The sequence below is a fragment of the Sapajus apella genome, unplaced genomic scaffold (assembly GCF_009761245.1).
Source record: "Sapajus apella isolate SASKATOON/1434 unplaced genomic scaffold, GSC_monkey_1.0 scaffold2, whole genome shotgun sequence".
NCBI lineage: Eukaryota > Metazoa > Chordata > Mammalia > Primates > Cebidae > Sapajus > Sapajus apella.
The window spans coordinates 80,075,914-80,096,986 of NW_022436942.1; the positions used below are offsets into that span (position 1 = coordinate 80,075,914).

At 53.1% G+C, this 21,073-nt stretch overlaps 1 protein-coding gene across 1 annotated transcript in view; it reads left to right on the forward strand.

The window, feature by feature from the left end:
• SETD1B (SET domain containing 1B, histone lysine methyltransferase) overlaps positions 1-15,651 on the forward strand; it is a 29,223-nt gene extending 13,572 nt beyond the window's left edge. Inside the window, 11 exon segments of the mRNA XM_032242387.1 lie at positions 7-268; positions 345-685; positions 780-882; positions 2,048-2,542; positions 4,920-5,767; positions 5,769-6,180; positions 7,636-7,802; positions 10,541-10,672; positions 10,755-10,874; positions 10,952-11,089; positions 13,072-15,651. Of these exon segments, the coding sequence (XP_032098278.1) occupies positions 7-268; positions 345-685; positions 780-882; positions 2,048-2,542; positions 4,920-5,767; positions 5,769-6,180; positions 7,636-7,802; positions 10,541-10,672; positions 10,755-10,874; positions 10,952-11,089; positions 13,072-13,245 (3,192 nt within the window). The 3' untranslated portion in view covers positions 13,246-15,651.
• The last annotated feature ends 5,422 nt before the right edge of the window (positions 15,652-21,073 follow it).

Here is a 21,073-nt window from a genome sequence, read left to right on the forward strand (position 1 = left end):
CTCCAGGCCTCACTGACCCCCGTGAAGTCAGGCGAGCACAAGGACGAGGATAGGCCGAAGCCTAAGGACCGCATTGCCTCATGCCTACTGGAGTCATGGGGCAAGGGCGAGGGCCTGGGCTACGAGGGCCTGGGCTTGGGCATCGGCTTGCGCGGAGCCATTCGCCTGCCCTCCTTCAAGGTCAAGAGGAAGGAGCCACCAGACACCACCTCGTCTGGCGACCAGAAGCGGCTGCGGCCCTCCACCTCTGTGGATGAGGAAGATGAAGGTTGGCGCTCTGGGTGCTGGGGTCCTGTTCTTCCACATGCCCCACGGCCCAGCTCTGACTCCCTCCCTTTCCGCAGAGTCCGAGCGGGAGCGGGACCGGGACATGGCAGACACCCCCTGTGAGCTTGCCAAGCGGGACCCCAAGAGTGTGGGTGTGCGGCGGCGGCCAGCACGGCCGCTTGAGCTGGACAGCGGTGGGGAGGAGGATGAGAAGGAATCCTTGTCGGTGTCCTCATCTTCATCGGCGACCTCATCCTCGGGCTCCTCAACCACCTCACCCTCATCCTCGGCCTCTGACAAGGAGGAGGAACAGGAGAGCACTGAGGAGGAAGAGGAGGCGGAAGAGGAAGAGGAGGAGGAGGAGGAAGGCCCCAGGAGCCAGCTGTCCTCCTCCTCGACCTCATCCACATCAGATAAGGTACCTAGCAGGCCAGGAGGCCTCAGGGGGCTGGCCTAGGCAACAAGGGCCAGGCCCTTCAGCTCATCTGTCCCCACCTGTCCATCTCCCCCAGGATGACGATGATGACAGTGATGACCAGGATGAGTCTGAGAACGATGACGAAGACACAGCCCTGTCAGAGGCGAGTGAGAAGGACGAAGGGGACTCGGATGGAGGTGAGCAGGGAGGCCGAGGCCACCAGGCCTTCCCAGGGTCCCTCCTTCCCTGGGGCAAAGCCTCAGCAATTGTCAGAAATACTTTTGAGGCAAAATGTTGTGCTTTTGAGACCTTACCTTATTAAAACACACAAACAGGGTGGTGTATGATTCCATCCTCAGGGAGTGTCCTGAACAGAATGGCACATCCATAGAGACAGAAAGCAGGTCCGTGGTCCTCAGGGCTGGGAGTCCACTGTGGGGGCGCCTGCTCAGCCTATGTGGCTTCCTTTTCAGCTGCTGAAAATATTTAGGGACCAGATAGAGGTGGTGGTTGTACAACATTACAAATGTACGAAATGATGCTGGAGTGGTCACTATAAAATGAGCAGCTGGCCAGGCACAGTGGCTCACACCTGTAATCCCAGCACTTTGGGAGGCCAAGGCGGGAGGATCACCTGAGGTCAGGAGTTCAAGACCAGCCTGGCCAACATGGTGAAACTCCGTCTCTACTAAAAATACAAAAATTAGCCGAGGGTGGTGGCAGGTGCCTGTAATCCCAGCTACTTGGGAGGCTGAGGCAGGAGAATCACTTGAACCTGGGAGGCAGAGGTTGCAGTGAGTCGAGATTGCACCATTGCACTCCAGCCTGGGTGACAGAGTGATACTTCACCCTCAAAAAAAATAGTAATAATTTTTTTTTAAAAAGTGAGGAGTTTTCTATTAAGTCAATTTTACCTCAATTTTTAAAAACTACTACTAGCAGCTGAGTACAATGCTCTCACGCCTGTAATCCTAGCACTTTGGGAGGCTGAGGCAAGTGGATCACCGGAGGTCAGGAGTTTGAAACCAGCCTGGCCAACATGGCGAAACCCTGTCCCCACTAAAAATATAAAATTAGCCAGGTGTGGTGGCGCATGCTGTTATCCCAGCTACTCGGGAGGCTAAGGCGGGGAGAATCGCTTGAACTTGGGAAGTGGAGGTTGCAGTGAGCCGAGATTGTGCCACTGAACTCCAGCCTGAGCAACAAGAGCAAAACTCCACCTTAAAAAAAATGCCTGCTAGTGAATACACGCCACACACACATCTGAGGGCCATGTTCAGCCTGAGGCCATTGGTGAGGGGTCTGGGCGGGGCTGGGGCACAGTGGTCCTCAGGCAGCCCCTCCTCTGTGTCCCCCATCCAGAGGAGACGGTAAGCATCACAACCTCCAAGGCTGAAGCCACATCGTCCAGTGAGAGTTCTGAGTCTTCCGAATTTGAGTCAAGCTCCGAGTCCTCGCCCTCATCATCAGAGGATGAAGAGGAGGTAGTGGCCAGGGAAGAGGAAGAAGAGGAAGAGGAGGACGAGGCAATGGTGGCAGATGAGAGCATGGCTTCTGCAGGCCCCGAGGACTTTGAGCGGGATGGGGAGGAAGTGACTGTGGCCCCGGGGGCACCGGCAATGGACTCGTTGGGCATGGAAGAGGAGGTGAACATTGAGACTGAGGCTGTGGCCCCTGAGGAGCGGCCCCCCATGCTGGATGAGCCCCCTTTGCCTGTGGGTGTTGAAGAGCCAGTGAACTCCAGGGAGCCCCCTGAGGAGCCAGGTGTGAGCCAGGAAGGGGCCATGTTGCTGTCTCCAGAGCCCCCTGCCACAGAGGTGGAGACTCGACCCCCGTCGTCCCCTGAGCGAGCTCCAGGTAACACCTGCATCCCCCTGGGAGGGTGGTGGGAAGTCCTCGCCATCAGAATCAGCCTGGGCTTCCTTGGGTAGATCGCTGACTGTCCCTAGCCTTGGTTTCCCCTGTTAAACGGGATCAGTCGGTGATGCCTCCCTCAAGTGAGATGAGGTGTTGGGTGCCAGCACTGAGCCTGGCATGGCATGGATTCCCAAAGGGGAACCGCTGCTGCTGTCAGTCCTCACCGCCAGTGTTTCCCTGCTGGCTTGGTCCTTGGACCGTCAGTCCCATGAGGTGCTCCCCAAGAGAAGGATGGGTATCCATGGTTACTTTAGTGACAGGTGGGTGGGGGAGGCCCTGGGGTGCTGGGCTAGGTGAGGGCTGTGGGCAGTGCCCCCTCTGGCATTGCGATGAAGCTGTGCAGAGCATGTGAGAGGCTCTAACTGCATGGCCAGGAGAACTTTGCACAGTGATGGCAGCGTTCTCGGGCTGTGCCACCAGCTCTGTAGCCTTCATACACAGTGTTGCTGCCGAGCTCTCCAAATGGCCAGTGCCGCCCTCTGACTGCATTTGTAATACTGTTCGATTCATTGTGGCTTACATAGCCGCATGTGGTTGGCACATACCTTTAATTAAAGTCCCTCAGGAAAAAAAGGGATTACAGCTGCCCCTGTACACGGAACACACGTCTAGGGCCCACTGACATGCAGATCATTTTCAACCAAACATGGACAGAAAGTACCGGTGGGATGTGAAACCTACATGTATGGAGGGCGACTTGCTATATATGGCCCTGAAGGCGGACTGCAGGCTTGGAGTATGTGCAGATTTTCGTATTCCAGGGAGTCCTGGAACCAATTTCCTGCGTGTATTGAGGGACGACTGTGTTTTGTTTAATGTACTTTGTTTTGTTTATTCCACCACTAACCACGTCTTTGAATATTGACTCAATATTAAGCGTCTGTTGTGTCCCTGCTATTATTTTAGGCAGTAGCAATACAACAGTAGACCAAACAGACAAAAATATCTGTTCCCACAGAGCAGGGGAAGAGATGACAACAGATCAATTAGAAAATGAGAAACAGGGGCCAGGCTCGGGGGCTCACCCTTGTCATCCCGGCGCTGTGGGAGGCTGAGGCAGGCAGATCACCTGTGGTCAGGAGTTTGAGACCAGCCTGGCCAACATGACAAAACCCCATCTCTACTAAAAATACAAAAAATTAGCAGGGCATGGTAGCACGTGCCTGTAGTCCCAGCTGCTCAGGAAGCGGAGGAAGGAGAATCACTTAAACCCAGGTGGCAGAGGTTGCAGTGAGCGATATTGCGCCATTGCACTCCAGCCTGGGTGACAGAGTGAGACTCTGTCTCAGAAGAGTAAACTATAAAATAATATAAAAATAGAAAATGCCGGGCGCGGTGGCTCAAGCCTGTAATCCCAGCACTTTGGGAGGCCGAGGCGGGTGGATCACGAGGTCAAGAGATCGAGACCATCCTGGTCAACATGGTGAAACCCCGTCTCTACTAAAACTACAAAAAATTAGCTGGGCATGGTGGTGCGTGCCTGTAATCCCAGCTACTCAGGAGGCTGAGGCAGGAGAATTGCCTGAACCCAGGAGGTGGAGGTTGCGGTGAGCCGAGATCACGCCATTGCACTCCAGCCTGGGTAACAAGAGCGAAACTCTGTCTCAAAAAAAAAATAGAAAATGAAAAAAATATATTCTATGGCTGCGCATGGTAGCTCACATCTGTAATTCCAGCACTTTGGGATGCCAAGGCTGGTGGATCACTTGAGGCCAGAAGTTGGAGACCAGCCTGGGCAACATCGTGAGACCCTGTCTCTACAAAACATTTAAAAATTAGCTGGGTGTGGTGACATATTCCGGTAGTCCTAGCTACTCAGGAGGTGTGGGTGGGAGGATTCCTTGAGCCCTGTCAGTCTAGGCCGCAGTGATCATGATCATGCCACCACATTCCACCCATCTCAAAAATAAAAATATAAAACAAATTCATTAAAAAATTAAAAAGTGTATGCTGTGACAATGGAGGTAAGCGCTAGGGAAAAATCCTTGAGGGCTCTGACAAGTCTTGCAGAAAAGAGACTTGTTGAATTTTATTCAGTCATAGAGCAAATTTTCTTGGGCCACAGGGACTTTGTTCTGAAGATGTAGTGTGAAAGGCTGGGAAACATGTCTCCTGCATCTGTGATATAGCCTGGCATGTACTGTGTGCCTGACACTGGGTCGGGCACTGAGTAGTCCTCAAGGGTTTAGGTGGAGACGGACAGGTCCTGTGCTCAGACTCAGGGCTGTGGGCCAGCCAGGTATGGAGCGCTAACTAGGGCACTGAGAGCTGTTTGGATTGAATGGTAACCGTCTGGTGTTTGCCTGCCTCTCTGCAGAGCATGACCTGGAAGTAGAGCCGGAGCCCCCTACGATGCTCCCCTTGCCCCTGCAGCCACCATTGCCACCCCCACGACCGCCCCGGCCACCCAGTCCACCGCCGGAGCCTGAGACCACAGACGCCTCACACCCATCTGTCCCTCCAGAGCCCCCTACCGAGGACCAGCCCCCGCGTACTCCAGGCCTCTGTGGCAGCCTGGCCAAGTCACAGAGCACAGAGACAGTGCCAGCCACACCAGGCGGGGAGCCCCCGCTATCAGCGGGCAGCAGTGGCCTGTCCGTGAGCTCTCCTCAAGTGCCCGGCAGCCCTTTCTCCTACCCAGCCCCGTCCCCTGGCTTCAGCAGTGGGGGCCTCCCTCGGACACCTGGCCGGGACTTCAGCTTCACACCCACCTTCCCCGAGCCCAGCAGGCCCCTGCTCCTGCCCGTCTGCCCGCTCCCCGCTGGCCGACGCGACGAGCGCTCTGGACCCCTGGCCTCCCCGGTGCTCCTGGATACGGGCCTGTCCCTCCCTCTGCCCCTGCCCCTGCCCTTGCCCTTGGCATTGCCTGCTGTCTTGCGGGCCCAGGCTCGGGCCCCCACCCAGCTGCCACCCCTGCTGCCCGCCCCCCTGGCCCCTTGCCCACCCCCTATCAAGAGGAAGCCGGGCCGGCCCCGGCGATCCCCACCGTCTATGCTCTCCTTGGATGGGCCCTTGGTCCGGCCGCCAGTGGGGGCCGCCTTTGGAAGGGACCTCCTGCTTCCGCCGGGCCAGCCACAGACTCCTGTCTTCCCCAACACCCATGACCCCCGGACGGTGACCCTGGACTTCCGGAACGCAGGGATCCCAGCCCCTCCACCACCCCTTCCCCCCCCACCCCCCCCCCCCCCCCCCTCCCCCACCTGACCCGCCCACCCAGCTGCCCTTCAAGGAGCTAGACAACCAGTGGCCCTCCGAGGCCATCCCTCCAGGCTCCCGTGGGCGTGACGAGGTCACTGAGGAGTACATGGAGTTGGCCAAGAGTCGGGGGCCATGGCGCCGGCCGCCTAAGAAGCGCCATGAGGACCTGGTGCCACCTGCAGGCTCGCCCGAGCTCTCGCCACCCCAGCCCCTCTTCCGGCCCCGCTCGGAGTTTGAAGAGATGACCATCCTGTATGACATCTGGAATGGTGGCATCGACGAGGAGGACATCCGCTTCCTGTGTGTCACCTATGAGCGACTGCTGCAGCAGGACAACGGCATGGACTGGCTTAACGACACGCTCTGGGTCTACCACCCCTATATCCTGCCCGCGTGGGGGCTCGGCACCTTCTGGGGTGCAGGAAGTCCCCACTCACCTCTCTGGGCCCCACCTCCCAGTCTGGAGCAGCCCACGGTGCCCATGAAGGTGACAGCACACATCACCGTCATTTCCCAATCGGTGTTTGTGTGCTGGCACCCTGCTAGGCTCCCAAGTCAGTCATCACTGGCACATTTTAAGGATTCCCTCTGCGCCAGGCCCATCTTACCCCCAGAGTTAGCAGGTCTCAGGGCCACATGTAACAGCAGTGCTGTGCAGCTTACAGCAGACAAGGGCTGAGGCTTTCTGTGTCCTGTCCCCTTCATATCCTCAGGCATCCTCTCAGTAGCTTGGTGAGATAGGGGCTATGATTCCCATTTTACATAGGAAGAACCTAAGGCTCAGAGAGTCTCAGTAACCTGTCCAAAGTCACACAGCTGCAAGTGGCAGAGTTGAGATTTGAACCCAGGCAATCCTAGAGTTGGGCTCTTCACCATGAGGCTTGGCTGTTCCCGTAGGCCTGAGAGGCTGGAGGTGTTGTTATCCCTGTTGTGTCTGATTTGTGAGCACTCGGTCTGTGTCAAGAGTTCTGCTCGGTGCTGGGCGTGGTGGCTCAAGTCTGTAATCCCAGCACTACGGGAAGCCGAGGCAGGCGGATCACTTGAAGCCAGGAGTCTGAGACCAGCCTGGCCACCATGGTGAAACCCCGTTGCTACTGAAAATACAAAAATCAGCTGGGCGTGGTGGTGTGTGCCTACAATTCCAGCTACTCTGGAGGCTGAGGCACTAGAATCACTTGAGCCTGGGAGGTGGAGGTTGCACTGAGTCGAGATTGTACCACTGCATTCCAGCCGGGGCAATGATGCAAGAGTCCATCTCAAAAAAAAAAAAAGAAAAAAAAAAAACCTCTGCTAAGGACCATAAGCATATTTCATCACTTGCAGAGGCATCACTGTCACCCCAATTTACAGATGGGAAACTGAGCAGAAATTGGTTAACACACCCAGCACTTTGGGAAGTTGAGGTGGATGAATCACTTGAGCCCTTGATTCAAGGCCAGCCTGGGAAATGTAGCAAAACCCCATCTCTACAAAAAAAAATCCAGAAATGAGCTGGGAGTGGTGGCGCATGCATGTACTTTCAGCTGCTCAGGTGGCTGAGGCTGGAGGATTACTTGAGCCCAGTAGGCAGAGGCTGCAGTGAGCTGAGATTGCACCACTGCACGCCACCTGGGCAACAGAAACCCTGTCTCAAAAACAAAAACAGGCATGCAACTAGGTACTGACTGACAGTGGGGTTGGTCAGCAGGCAGCCTCGGGGAGGTGGCATGGGAGTGGGCAGTAGAACTGGGCATTGCTGCCCCTGGAGGGTGGTCTGAGGATGGGAGGGACCAGTCTCTGAAGGGGCCAGGAGGGGCTCTCTGAGAATGTCCATGTGGCCCTTGACCCACACCCACCCACCAGCCTCTCTTCAGCTAAGAAAAAGAAACGGGATGATGGCATCCGTGAGCATGTGACGGGCTGTGCCCGCAGCGAGGGCTTCTACACCATCGACAAGAAAGACAAGCTCAGATACCTCAACAGCAGCCGTGCCAGCACCGATGAGCCCCCTGCAGACACCCAGGTACTGCCAGGGTTCCTGGACACATCAGAGCCTGCCTGACTGGGCATGGGGATCTGGGGCACTCCTGGAGGGGCACCAGGCAGAGTGACTTGTGAGGCCAGAGGGTCTGGCACACAGTGAACAAGTGGAAGGGGAGAGGTGGGTGGGCAGGGCCTAGGAGAAGGAAGGGATCTGCCTTAGTCTAGTGTGCCCTGGACCACCTCCCAAGAGCTTAATCAGGGAGGCAAAGTCAGATCCACAAGGCTCATTCATTTCTTTGTTTTTTGCTTGTTTTCTTTTTTGGAGCTAGAGTCTTGCTTTATCACCTGGGCTGGAGTGCAGTGGCATGACCTCAGCTCACTGCAACCTCTGCCTCCTGGGTTCAAGTGATTCTCCTGCCTCAGCCTCCCAAGTAGCTGGGATTACAGGTGCCTACCACCATGCCTGGCTAATTTTTAGTAGAGATGGGGTTTTGCCATGTTAGCCAGGTTGGTCTCAACTGCTGACCTCAAGTAATTTGCCTACCTTGACCTCCCAAAGTGCTCGGATTATAAGCATGAATCACATTGCCTGGCCTCGTTCATTCTTTTTTTTTTTTTTTTTTGAGATGGAGTCTCACTCTGTTGCCCTGGCTCACTATAGCCTCCACCTCCCAGGTTCAAGCAATTCTTGGCCTCAGCCTCCCGAGCAGCTGGGATTACAGGTGCCTGCCACCACACTGGCTAGTTTTTGTAATTTTAGTAGAAATGGGGTTTCACCATCATGACCAGGCTGGTCTTGAACTCTTGACCTTGTGATCCACCTGCTTCAGCCTCCCAAAGTGCTAGAATTACAGGCATGAGCCACCACGTCCGGCCCATTCATTCTTTTTTTTTTTTTTTTTGGGACGGAGTTTCGCTCTCGTTACCCAGGCTGGAGTGCAATGGCGTGATCTCGGCTCACCGCAACCTCTGCCTCCTGGGTTCAGGCAATTCTCCTGCCTCAGCTTTCTGAGTAGCTGGGATTACAGGCATGCGCCACCATGCCCAGCTAATGTTTTGTATTTTTAGTAGAGACGGGGTTTCACCGTGTTGACCAGGATGGTCTCGATCTCTTGACCTCGTGACCCACCCGCCTCGGCCTCCCAAAGTGCTGGGATTACAGGCTTGAGCCACCGCGCCCGGCCCCATTCATTCTTTTTTAATCCAGCAAGTATCTATTGAGTACATGCTGTGTACCCAGCACTGTTCTGGGTTTATAGCAACGAACAAAACCAAATCTTTTTCCTCGTGGAATGTAATTATTTAATTATTAACTTTTCTTTTTAAAATTTTTTATTTATTTTTTTTGAGACAGAGTCTTGCTCTGTCACCAGGCTGGAATGCAGTGTCACAATTTCAGCTCACTGCAACTTCTACCACCCGGTTCAAGCGATTCTCCTGCCTTAGCCCCCAGAGTAGCTGGGACTACAGGCACACGCCATCATGCCTAGCTAGTTTTTGTATTTTTAATGGAGACAGGGTTTCATCATGTTGGCCAGGATGGTCTTGATCTCTTGATCTTGTGATTGGCCTGCCTCGGCCTTCCAAAATGCTGGGATTACAGGCATGAATCATGGTGAGTGGCTGGAATTTATATTTTAGTGGGGACTCGTAGGAAATAATCAAGTGAACAAAGAAGCATGTGATTCCAGGCAGAGAAAACGCGATGGAGAAAACAGGAGAGGGGGTTAGGGATTACCAAGTCAAAGGGGAGTCAGAGAGGTCAGACCCAAGCGGAGTAAGGGAAGGAGCCATGCGGATGCCACAAGACAGAGTAGAAAGCGACTTCCATAAAGTTAAAACTGGAGAGGGGCTCGCTGATGGGCCACCAGGGTCCTGGGGACTGTGGCAGTGAGTGGCTTGTCTTCTGGGGTGACAGCCAGCTAAGGGAGGTTCTGAGAGGAGCTGGGATGGCATGGTTCCAGCCTTGACTCCCCAAGTGCCCGCTGGCTGCTCTGCGGAGCTGGCGCAGGGGTCCCGAAGGCAGACTGTGTGTGGGTTGCTGCAATTTCCAGGCTGGATGTGCGGGCAGGCTGGACTTAAGTGGGCCGTGAGAAGTGGATGCTGATGGAAGACTATGAGGAAGTGGAATGGACAGGACCGGGGCCCGATTGAGGACAGGAGACAGGGATGGGGGTGGTGACAGCCCAGGGTCTGGCTAGGGTGGGGGGCTCTGGGAAGCTGGACGCCAGGCCTGAGATGGGGAGGTCGATACGCCGTCACCGCAAGACAGCTTGAGTTCTGGGGTTTCTGAAACACCCAGGCAGCGAGGTCTGGTGGGCATGTGGGTACAGCGGAGCTTAGGATGAGGATCTCCAGCCCGGGAACCTAAGTGTAGGCATTGCCAGGAGGCAAGTGGTTACTGAAGGCAGAGGCCTGGGACGTTCCAAGGGTTAATGGGTGGGGCAGAGGCCTGCGGAGGCCAAGAGCAGGACATGACATGAGGGTTTCAGAAGGATCCCCAATTTTGAATTCTTGGGGGTTGGAGGGGTCTGGGTGAGAGATGAGATGGGGTTCAGGGTAGACAAAACCTTGGGCTGAAATGGGGAAAAGACAGCGCCAGGAAAGGGCGGGTCATTTTGAAGATAGAAGGAACTTGAGCATGTTCAGATACTGATGGGATGGAGGAGGTGGGGAAGTGGTGACAATCAGGTACAGACAAATGCAGAGAAGCCCAGAGCAAGGACAGAGCTTAGGGTGGGACGGTCCTTCTGAGCCCCCACATATGGTCCTCCGCAGGGCATGAGCATCCCAGCGCAGCCCCATGCCTCCACCCGGGCCGGCTCGGAGCGGCGTTCAGAGCAGCGCCGCCTGCTGTCCTCCTTCACTGGCAGCTGTGACAGCGACCTGCTCAAGTTCAACCAGCTCAAGGTGAGGCCGGACTTCACCCAGGTCCCGGGGTGGCGGCAGAACCTGAGACCGGGGCTCACCTCTCCCCTCCTTCCTCCCGTAGTTCCGGAAGAAAAAGCTCAAGTTCTGCAAGAGCCACATTCACGACTGGGGCTTGTTCGCCATGGAGCCCATTGCGGCCGATGAGATGGTCATCGAGTACGTGGGCCAGAACATCCGCCAGGTAGGCACTGCCCAGTGGGATGGGCACAGGGTGGGCACGGGGCTAGCCCAGCCAGACTGACACCCTTTCGTGGCCAGGTGATTGCAGACATGAGGGAGAAGCGTTATGAGGACGAGGGCATCGGGAGCAGCTACATGTTCCGGGTGGACCACGACACCATCATCGACGCCACCAAGTGCGGCAACTTCGCGCGCTTCATCAACCACAGCTGCAACGTGAGTACCCGGCAGGAGGTGGCCCCTGGCCCTGCTTCTGTGCCAGGAGCACCTAAAGCCCCGGCATGGGAATCAGCTCAGCCTCCTTCCCAAGCTCAGGTCAGCCGAGGGTTATGGGGAGAGGAGGACATGTGAGGTCTCCTACCAGGAGCCCTGCTCCTCTGAGCTTCAGTTTTCTCATCTGTCAAATGGGCATAGTGAGACTTCTGTGGTGTGTTGAGGACGCAAGGTGCTCAAGAAGTGGTTGGTTCAGTTCATCGGTAATTACGGAGTTGTTTCTCTGAGCTAGCGTTTGCTCCGTGCCTTCATTGGTTGGGCTTAGCCCTCCTCCGGCCGAGCTGTCTACCAGAGCTTTCTGCAGGGGGTCCACGCACTGCTGCATCTGTGCTGTGGGTTAGCCGCACGTATGGTGTTGAGCACTTGAAATGTGCTCGGTGTATCTGGGGACCTGTGTTTTCAATATTATTTCATTTTGATGAATTTATTAGACCTAATTAGCTTGTGACGACTATATTGGGTGGTGCAGGCCTAGAGGGGAGGTGCACTGATAAGAGGGATTTGAGTGCCAAAGGACAGGCTCCCAGCAGGAGGCAGGCCTGTTCCGGGGTGGGCGCCCCTGACTCTGGGTTTGAGTCTTGATGTTGAAGCATAGTAAGTTACTTAATGTCTCTGTGCCTCGGTTTCCTTGTCTGTAAAACAGGGACAATAACAGTCCTTCTTTGTGGGTTGTTGGGAGGGCCACAAGGGTGGGTCATTGCACGTGGGCCTTTTAAGAGCTGACCAAGCTGGTCCTCAGCGCCTGCTGGCTCTCATGGTTGTGACTTGATCCTTGCCTGGGTGGTAGGGACTTTCCTTTGAATATCTGGGGGGATCTGAGTGGTGAGAGGGAATTGCCCAGGGGAAGTGGTGCTGGGACAAGAACTGCATGTTCAAAGGCCCTGGGGCAGTGGGGAGAATGCCTGTTTGAGAGGCAGCAAGGGAGGCAGTAGGGTTGGGGTAGCATGAGAGGACGGGGTGGGCCGGGCGGCAGATGGCCAAGCTGAGGAACTAAGTTTTCTGAGAGCCAAGGCCGCTGGAAGGTTGGAGCCATCGGGTGACAGGTTCTGCTGTCCCTTTGGAAACACTTCCCTGGCTGCTGGGGGAGGAATGGATTTTTTCAGGGGTGAGAGTGGCCGTGGGGGCTGTGGCAGGCTGTGAGTAGTGATGGGGCCTGAGTATGGGCTGGTGGCCCCAGAGGTGGAGAGCAGTCGACACAACCAAGAGGCCCTTTGGGGACAGAACTCACTGGCCCTGGTGGGGGCAGATGTGGACTGAAGAGGAGGCCGGGAGGCAGATGCCCTGGGGCCTGGGTGCGTGGTGCAGCGGCTGCCCAGAGCAGGAGCAGGTCATGCTTTAGATGTGAGCTTTCTGAGTCAAAGATAGGTCCCGGGGCTGCCACGGGCAGACGGCAGGTAGTTGCATTTATGGGCTTGGAGCCCTTTACCTTTTCTGTAAAGGGCCAGATAATAAATATTCTGGTTTTGTGCCCCAGATGATCTCTATGGCAACTACCGAACTTGGCTGTTACAACAAAAGCAGCCACAAATCATGTACAAATGAATGGGAGAATGGATATGGCTGTGTGCCAATAAAACTTTATTTACAGAAATAGGCAGCTAGGGGCCATAGTTTGCTGATCCTTTGTCTAGAGCTCAGAAGTGAGACCTGAGCTAAAAATAGACATACATTTGGGAGGCACTTTCACTATGAATGGAAATGAAAGGCCTGAGAAATAATTTTCATCACTGTCATTATTTACTATCAAAGGCAAGGAGTCACCCCTGGGGGTAGGGGGAGCCAAGGTCCAGAGCAGGTGACCAGTGGGCTGGGGGTCACGTGGCAGTGTCAGGCCTTGAGCACAGGTCTGGATGGGTTTGAGGGGTCTGCAGCAGTGGGGGGCCCTGAGGGGTCTGGGGTTTACTCTCCCCCAACCTTGCCTGCAGCCCAACTGCTATGCCAAGGTGATCACGGTGGAGTCGCAGAAGAAGATCGTCATTTACTCGAAGCAGCACATCAACGTCAACGAGGAGATCACCTATGACTATAAGTTCCCCATCGAGGACGTCAAGATCCCCTGCCTCTGCGGCTCCGAGAACTGCCGGGGGACCCTCAACTAGGCCCTGGTGCCAGACTCGAAGGATGTCAGCCGTAGCCCCGGGAATCCCGAGCGTGGAGTCCCTGGCCCGGGGCCCGGCCCCCTGCCCACCCCCATTTCAGGTGCTGTCCTCTACCCAGCGGCCATTCAGGGCCTGGCGCCCCACACTACCCCCTGGAGTCCCCGGCTCCGGCCCCTCCGCGGGAAAGGGCTTCTCTGTCGTTCAGCCCACGTCTCTCATTTTTACAAATGCCCCTTTGAGGATTTCTGTGTAACTCCAGCATCAGCTTCTCCCTCTCAGTCTCTCCCCTGCCTCCCTCTCTCTGTCTCTTCTCTCCCCATTACCCTTGGCCTCTTCCTGTGAATGCTGCTACGTTGTTTTGTCTTCTCTGTTTTTTTCCTCATCGTGAGAAAAGACATTTTAACCGTTGAAATGTGAAGGTGGAATCAGAGAGAGGGCCGCCCCCCCCGGGGGCTGCAGAGGCCTCGGTGGCCGTGCGTGGCCCACGTCCTGGAAGCCACCCAGGCCTGGACACGGCCAGGTGCTGTGGAAGGACGGAGGGCCCCTCGGCCTTGACCTCAGAACACTACGCCCTGAAAGCACCCCTCTCTGCCCGTGGGCACAGTGAGGAGACCCCACACCTTTCCCAACCCGAGCCCCAGCCTGTTCCCTCCCCAGAGGCCGGGGCACCACTGACCCTGCGGACCCTGGCAGAGCTAAGCTGATCGCAGGCAGGGGTCTCTGCTCTGGGCTCTCCCTGCCACCTCACCCCAGCACCCCCGAAACCTTGGGTTCAATGTTTACTTTCTCATTCGGATGCCAGCAATGAGGGAGCCTCTCAGAGGCCCCGGTGCAGGTGGGGGGCGCTGAGAAGGTGGGCGGCCACTCTCTTCTGCTCTTGCCTTCACCCTGGTGGGAGGGGGGCTCCCAAGGGCAGGCGGGTCCCCCAGTCCCGCCATTACGGGTTGTCAGACCATCTGCATGTGGCATTTTTTGGCTTATAAGCTTCACCCATTCACCCCCCACACACACCCCACATCCCCCTACCAGCAGCCCCTCACCCCAAGAAGACCAGAGCATATTTATTTTTGGAGGGAGCAGATTCTCCCAGAGAAAGGAAAATCTTGGAAAAGATTTTTAAAAATCAGATCTAAGTCTTTCACAGTTTATTTTCCCTTTTGACCCCCTTCCCATCCTCCTCAGAGTTTATTCCCATGGATTTTTTTTTTTTTTCTTGTACGTGTATAAAATCAAAACGAAGGGGAAAAAGGTTTTTGAAGTTCAGAATCAACTTCTGTATATAGGCTGCCATAAAGGACTTTCTCTTGGGAACATTGTTTCTTGTAGAAACATGCGGGAAGACCTTTTTTGCTCATTTCTTTGTACTTCCAAAAAAAAAAAAAAAACACAAAAGCAAGCCCCCCCCCGTACCCCAGAAAGCAGAGGAGGCGTGTAAATAATTTCTGGAAAGTGACTGTTGTGACCCGGAGTCCTCATCGAGTCGAGCGTGCTCCATGTGGGAGCCGCCCCACCCTGCGGACGCAGGCGGCCGGAGCCTCTGGTATCTCAGCTTGTGTCAAGCTTGTTATCATGTAAATTCTGTACAAAGAATTGTTATTTTTCTCTTTTTTGTCGTTGGTGGTTTTGTTGTGTTTTTTTTTTTTTTTAATTGCTTTCCCCCAGGCCCCCTCTATTTGAGACTGTGCCCGCTGGTTTCAAGATCAAGGAAATTGGTGGTATTAAGACACAGACGGGGTGCCTGGGCACAGCGGCGAACTTCTCTTCCGTTTGCGGTTTTCTGCCTAATTGTGCAACTGAGGAAATAATTTATTTTTCACATGAGGAAATGCTTATAGAGATGGCTGGTTCAAGTTACTTGCACAGCCCCGAGGGGCTGTCTTCATTCTGTCCCCTCCCCCATAAAAGAAGTAGGGGGGTGCCAGGAGACCAGGAAAGGGACCCCTGCCTTGCCCCCCACCTGGCCTCACCTTGCCCAACCATCGTGCCCAGTGTTAACCTTGACTGGCATTCGCTAAGGGGACTAGGCCTCCCTCTCCCCAGGAGCCCCCGCCCCAGCCCCAGAGTGGTTTGCAATAATCAAGATATGTGTTGAGTCATTTTTCTTTCAACTCCTTCATTTTTCATTGAACAGATCTCTGCTTTTGAAGGGTTGGGGGTTTCTGCTATTTTTGGTTTTCTTTTCTCTCCCTCCCCCTGCAAAGAAGAGAACCAATAAGTTTTAGGGATGTTTGTGCGTATAGACTCCATCATCCATATGTAACTTGTTTTGAAGAGAAGTGTTTCCGTTGTGAGTGTGTCTTGCTGTAAATATTTGTTCATATTTTTGTGAATTCAATACTATGTACCATTGTATTATAGTAACTTTTATAAAGCAAACCATAAATATACTGACTTTTCTTACAGATACGCCGTCTCTCTTGCTCTCCTCTCTCTCCCTCTTCTCTTTATTCTTGCTTTCTGTTGGGGACACATCCTACTCACATGGAGGGTGGCGTGGTCCACTCAGACACTCAGATCCTCAGGTTTTTTGTTTTATTTTTGAGATAGTCTCGCTGTATTGCCCATGCTGGAGTACAGTGGCACGATCTCTGCTCACTGCAACCTCTGCCTCCCAGGTTCAAGCGATTCTCCTGCCTTAGCCTCCCAAGTAGCTGGGATTACAGGTTTAAGCCACTGCACCCAGCCCCATTGAGTTTTTTGTGTGTTTTTGAGACCGGGTCTCACTCTGTCACCCAGGCTTGGAGTGCAGTGGTGCAGTCATGGCTCACTGCAGCCTTGACCTCCTGGGCTCAAGTGATCCTCCCACCTCAGCCTCCTGAGTAGCTGGGACTACAGGCCTATGCCACCACACCCCACTAATTTTTTTCTTTTTTCTTTTTCTTTTTTTTTTTTTTTGATACAGAGTCTCTGTCACCCAGGCTGGAGTGCAGTGGTGCGATCTGGGCTTACTGCAACCTCCGCCTCCCAGGTTCAAGTGATTCTCCTGCCTCAGCCTCCCAAGTAGCTGGGACTACAGGTGTGAGCCACCATGCCCGGCTAATTTTTGTACTTTAGTAGAGACAGGGTTTCACCATATTGGCCAGGCTGGTCTTGAACTCCTGACCTTGTGATCCACCTGCCTTGGCCTCCCAAAGTGCTGGGATTACAGGCGTGAGCCACCACTCCCGGCCCCAGCTAATTTGTAAGAAATTTTTTTGTAGAGACAGTCTCCCTATGTTTCCTAGGTTGGTCTCAAACTCCTGGCCTCAAGCAATCCTTCCACCTCAGCCTCCAAAAGTGCTGGGATTACAGGTGTGACACTGCCTGGCCTGAGCTACGTAGGTGGGTTTTGTGAACTGGGCCAAATTATAGTCATACTAGGCCTTCCACAACTTTTAAGTTTGATTTCTGGATTTTTTTCTTAAAACCCTAGGTTTCTGGCTCATTAGGTCTGCAATTAAGGAAACAAGATCAGGTGTCCTGGCCGGGTGCAATTACTCATGCCTGTAATTCCAGCACTTTGGGAGGCTGAGGTAGGAGAATCACTTGAACCTGGAAAGTGGAGGTTGCAGTGAGCTGAGATTGCATCACTGCACTCCAGCCTCGTAAAAGAGCAAGACTCCATCTCAAAAAATTAAAAAAATATACAAATTAAAAAAAAGATCTGCAGGAATTGGGTTGGACACATAAGAAAAAGGAAAAAAAAAAAAGATAGGTATCCTTTACTATCACTAGAAGAATGTAGGTGGTTCCTTAAAACTGTTTAACACTTAAGGAGATGTCCCCTTGGTCTGCATTTACAAGTTGAGAAGAATTAAATCGATCCCGTATTCATGGCATTTTAGAGATGCTGTGCCCCAGGAGTCTCAGCTCTGCCTGAGCCAGTAGAGGGGCGACAAGGGGCTCGTAGTTGGCGTCTGTCCACAGTAAATATCTCCAAGAAGGAAAGTCGTAAAACCTTAGTAAACAGCAATATGCCTGAAAAGACACCGTACCTCACTTCTTACTGGAGAAATGTGAATTATCCCCATACCATTTCCCCGTCAGGTTGGCAAATATTAGAAGGTGGAAGAAACCCAATTGGGAGAGCATGAGGCAGGGGGACTCATTGCATCATTAGTGGAAGCCAAAAATTGCTCAAACCTTTAGGGGGAAAAATACCTATTAGCAATCACTGTTTAAAATGCACATGGCTGGGCTCAGTGGCTCATGCCTGTGATCCCAGCACTTTGGGAGGCCGAGGCGGGCAGATCACTTGAGGTCAGTAGTTCAAGACCAGCCTGGCCAACAATGTGAAACCCCATCTCTACTAAAAATACAAAAAATTAGCTGGGCATGGTGGTGCATGTCTGTAATCCCAGCTACTTGGGAGGCTCAGGTGGGAGAATCGCTTGAACCTAGGAGGCGGAGGTTGCAGTGAGCCAAGACCATGCCACTGCACTCTGGCCTGGGTGACAGAGTGAGACCCTGTCTCAAAACAATAAAAAAATGTACACAAAGTCTTACTCAGTATCCCACTGTGAGGAATTGAGCCTGGCAGACACAGTGGGCAACAATATGAACAGGAGTGTTCTTCGCAGCCTCATTTGTGGTATCAATGAAACTAAGGGAGGAAGATTGTCCGTTCACGGTGGGCTACTTTTAGGAATTATACATCCAGACAGGTGAACACTCCCGTAGGTAGATTTATGGGAATAGAGGGCTGAGGTCTGGGCTGAGCCAGGAAAGAGAAGGGAGCGTCTGGCCATTCAATCAACCGATATTTATTGAGCACTTTGTATGTGTCAGATACTCCTTTAGGCTCTGGGAATAGGAATGAAGGAAACATACTGTTCTGGAGGGCAAGCCAGACAAATGTGAAAAGCAAACGCTACAGTAAGGAGAAAAAGAGCTAAGAAAATGGGTGTCAGCTGGAGGAATATACAATTTTATTTATGATTTATTTTGTTTTATTTTATTATTTTATTTTTTTAAAGATGGGGTTTCACCATGATGGCCAGGCTGGTCTTGAACTCCTGATCTCAAGTGACCCACCCACCTCGGCCTCCCAAAGTGCTAGGATTACAGGCGTGAGCCACTGCGCCCGGCCTATTATTTATTTTAGAAGCAAGGTCTAGTCCTGTTACCCAGGCTGGAGTGCAGTGGCATGATCGTATCTCCCTGCAGCCTCAGTCTCCTGAGTTAAAGTGATCCCCCCACTTCAACCTCTTGAGTAACTGGGACCATAGGCACACTTTACCATGCCCAGCTAATTTTTCAATTTCTTTTCTTTTTGAGATAGAGTCTTGCTCTGTCACCCAGACTGGAGTGCAACGGCGCAATCTCAGCTCACTGCAACCTGGGTTCAAGTGATTCTCCTGCCTCAGCCTCCTGAGTAGCTGGGACTACAGGCACACGCCACCACCCTGGGCTAATGTTGTATTTTTAGCAGAGACAGGGTTTCACCATGTTGGCCAGGCTGGTCTTGAACTCCTGACCTCAAGTGATCCACCTGCCTCAGCTTCCCAAACTGCTGGGATTACAGCTGTGAGCCACCAGTATCCAGCCAATTTTTAAATTTTTTATAGAAATGGGGTCTTACTATGTTGCCCAAGCTGGTCTTGAACACTTGGGCTCAAGCAATCTTCTGGCCTTAGTCTCCCAAAGTGTTGGGATTACACGTATGAGCCACTGCGCCTGTCTTCATCTTCTCTCTTGAACTTGCTCTCCTGTCATCTTGTCTACCTTGGTCAATGACACTTCTGTTCTCTGCCTTCACCCACCGCTGCCTGCCTCCGATCACCTGAGCTCAAAGGCCAGGGATTCCGGATTTAAACCTTCCCTTTCCCTCCCTCACCTACCAAATCTGATGCTTCTTCCCTACTCCTCAAATCCATCCACCACTTCCTCTGCTCCTCAGTCCCATGAGGTAAGTTTTTTCTTCATTGGCTCTGCTGTGGGGGCCAAAATAGGAACCCCTCTCCTGCTTCTTAAGAGGCTGAGGCAGGAGGAAGGATCACTTGAGGCCAGGAGTTCGAGGTCAGCCTGAGAAACATGGAGAAACCCTGTCTCTACTAAAAATACAAAAATTAGCCAGACGTAGAGATGAAACCACATCTCTATTTTGGGGGCCTATGGTCCCAGCTGTTAGGGAGGATTGCTTAAGCTGGGGAGGTCGAGGCTGCAGTGTGCTGTGATCACGCCATTGCTCTCCAGCCTCAGTGACAGAGACCTCAGACAGGGAGAGGGAGGTGCCAGATATATTTGGGTTCCCTTGTGGGCAAGAGTCCCTCCACCCAAAATAAGAACATTCACATGTGTTGACTCTGTGCCAGCTGCTGTTTTAAACATTTTTGATACTAAACTTGCAACAGGGCTAGGAGGAGGGTATTATTATAATTCCCACTTAATACAGGAAACGGAAGCACTGAGAGGTCAGGTAGCTTGCCCAAGGTCACACAGCTAGCAGGTGGCTATCTGAGAGATGAACCCAGGCAGTCTGGCTCTCTAGTCTGTGCTCAGCTAATGGGTGTCTGCTCTGTATGCCCTATTTATTTATTTATTTACTTGATGGAGTTCCGCTCTTTTTCCCAGGCTGGACTGCAGTGGTGCGATCTCACTGCAACCTCTGCCTCTTCGGTTCCAGTGATTCTCCTGCCTCAGCTTCTCGAGTAGCTGGGATTACAAGTACACACCACCAGACGCGGCTAATTTTGTCTTTTTGGTAGAGACGGGGTTTCACCATGTTGATCAGGCTGGTCTCAAACTCCTAACCTCAGGTGATCTGCCCACCTTGGCCTCCCAATATTTATTTATTTTTGAGATGGAGTCTCATTCTGTCACCCTGGCTGGAGTGCAGAGGTGTGATCTTGGCTCACTGCAACCTCCACCTCCCAGGTTCAAGTGATTCTCCTGCCTCAGCCTCCCAAGTAGCTGGGATTACAGGAACCTGCCTCCAAACCTGGCTAATTTTTGTATTTTTAGTAGAGACGAGGTTTCACCATGTTGGCCAGGCTGGTCTCTAACTCCTGACCTCAAATGATCCACCTGCCTCGGCCTCCCAAAGTGCTGGCATTACAGGCATGAGCCACTGCACCTAGGCATATGTGCCCAACTTTCTAAAATGTTGACTCAAATTTGTTTGAAACCATGGAGGCAAAATGAAGTAGGTCTATGAGCCAGATTTGGTCCATAAGCCACTAGTTTTCCTCCTACCAGGTTACAGAATTTCCCTTCTTCATATAAGTCACAGGAGAATACAGGGAGAGTATTTTTTTTTTTTTTTTGAGACGGAGTTTCGCTCTTGTTACCCAGGCTGGAGGGCAATGGCGCGATCTCGGCTCACCGCAACCTCCGCCTCCTGGGTTCAGGCAATTCTCCCGCCTCAGCCTCCTGAGTAGCTGGGATTATAGGCACGCGCCACCATGCCCAGCTAATTTTTTGTAGTTTTAGTAGAGACGGGGTTTCACCATGTTGACCAGGATGGTCTCGATCTCTTGACCTTGTGATCCACCCGCCTCGGCCTCCCAAAGTGCTGGGATTACAGGCGTGAGCCACCGCGCCCGGCCTCAGGGAGAGTATTTTTTTGCACTGACCTGGGGCCTGTTCCTTTGGGTTTTCTCTGATCTCCTTATTTCTAAAGTTTGTAACTCCAGGAGCCCTGATTTCTTCTATAATCTGAAAAAATCTCCCAATTCCCCCCATTGTACCAACTCAGATTACTGTTTTCTTCTATTGAGATCTGCTGGCTCCTAGTTCTGAGCTGACTTATCCTCACAGAGGGTTCTCAGCTTTAGAAGCAGAAAGAGGCCAGGTGCGGTGGCTCACACCTGTAATCCCAGCACTTTGGGAGGCTGAGGTGGGTGGATCA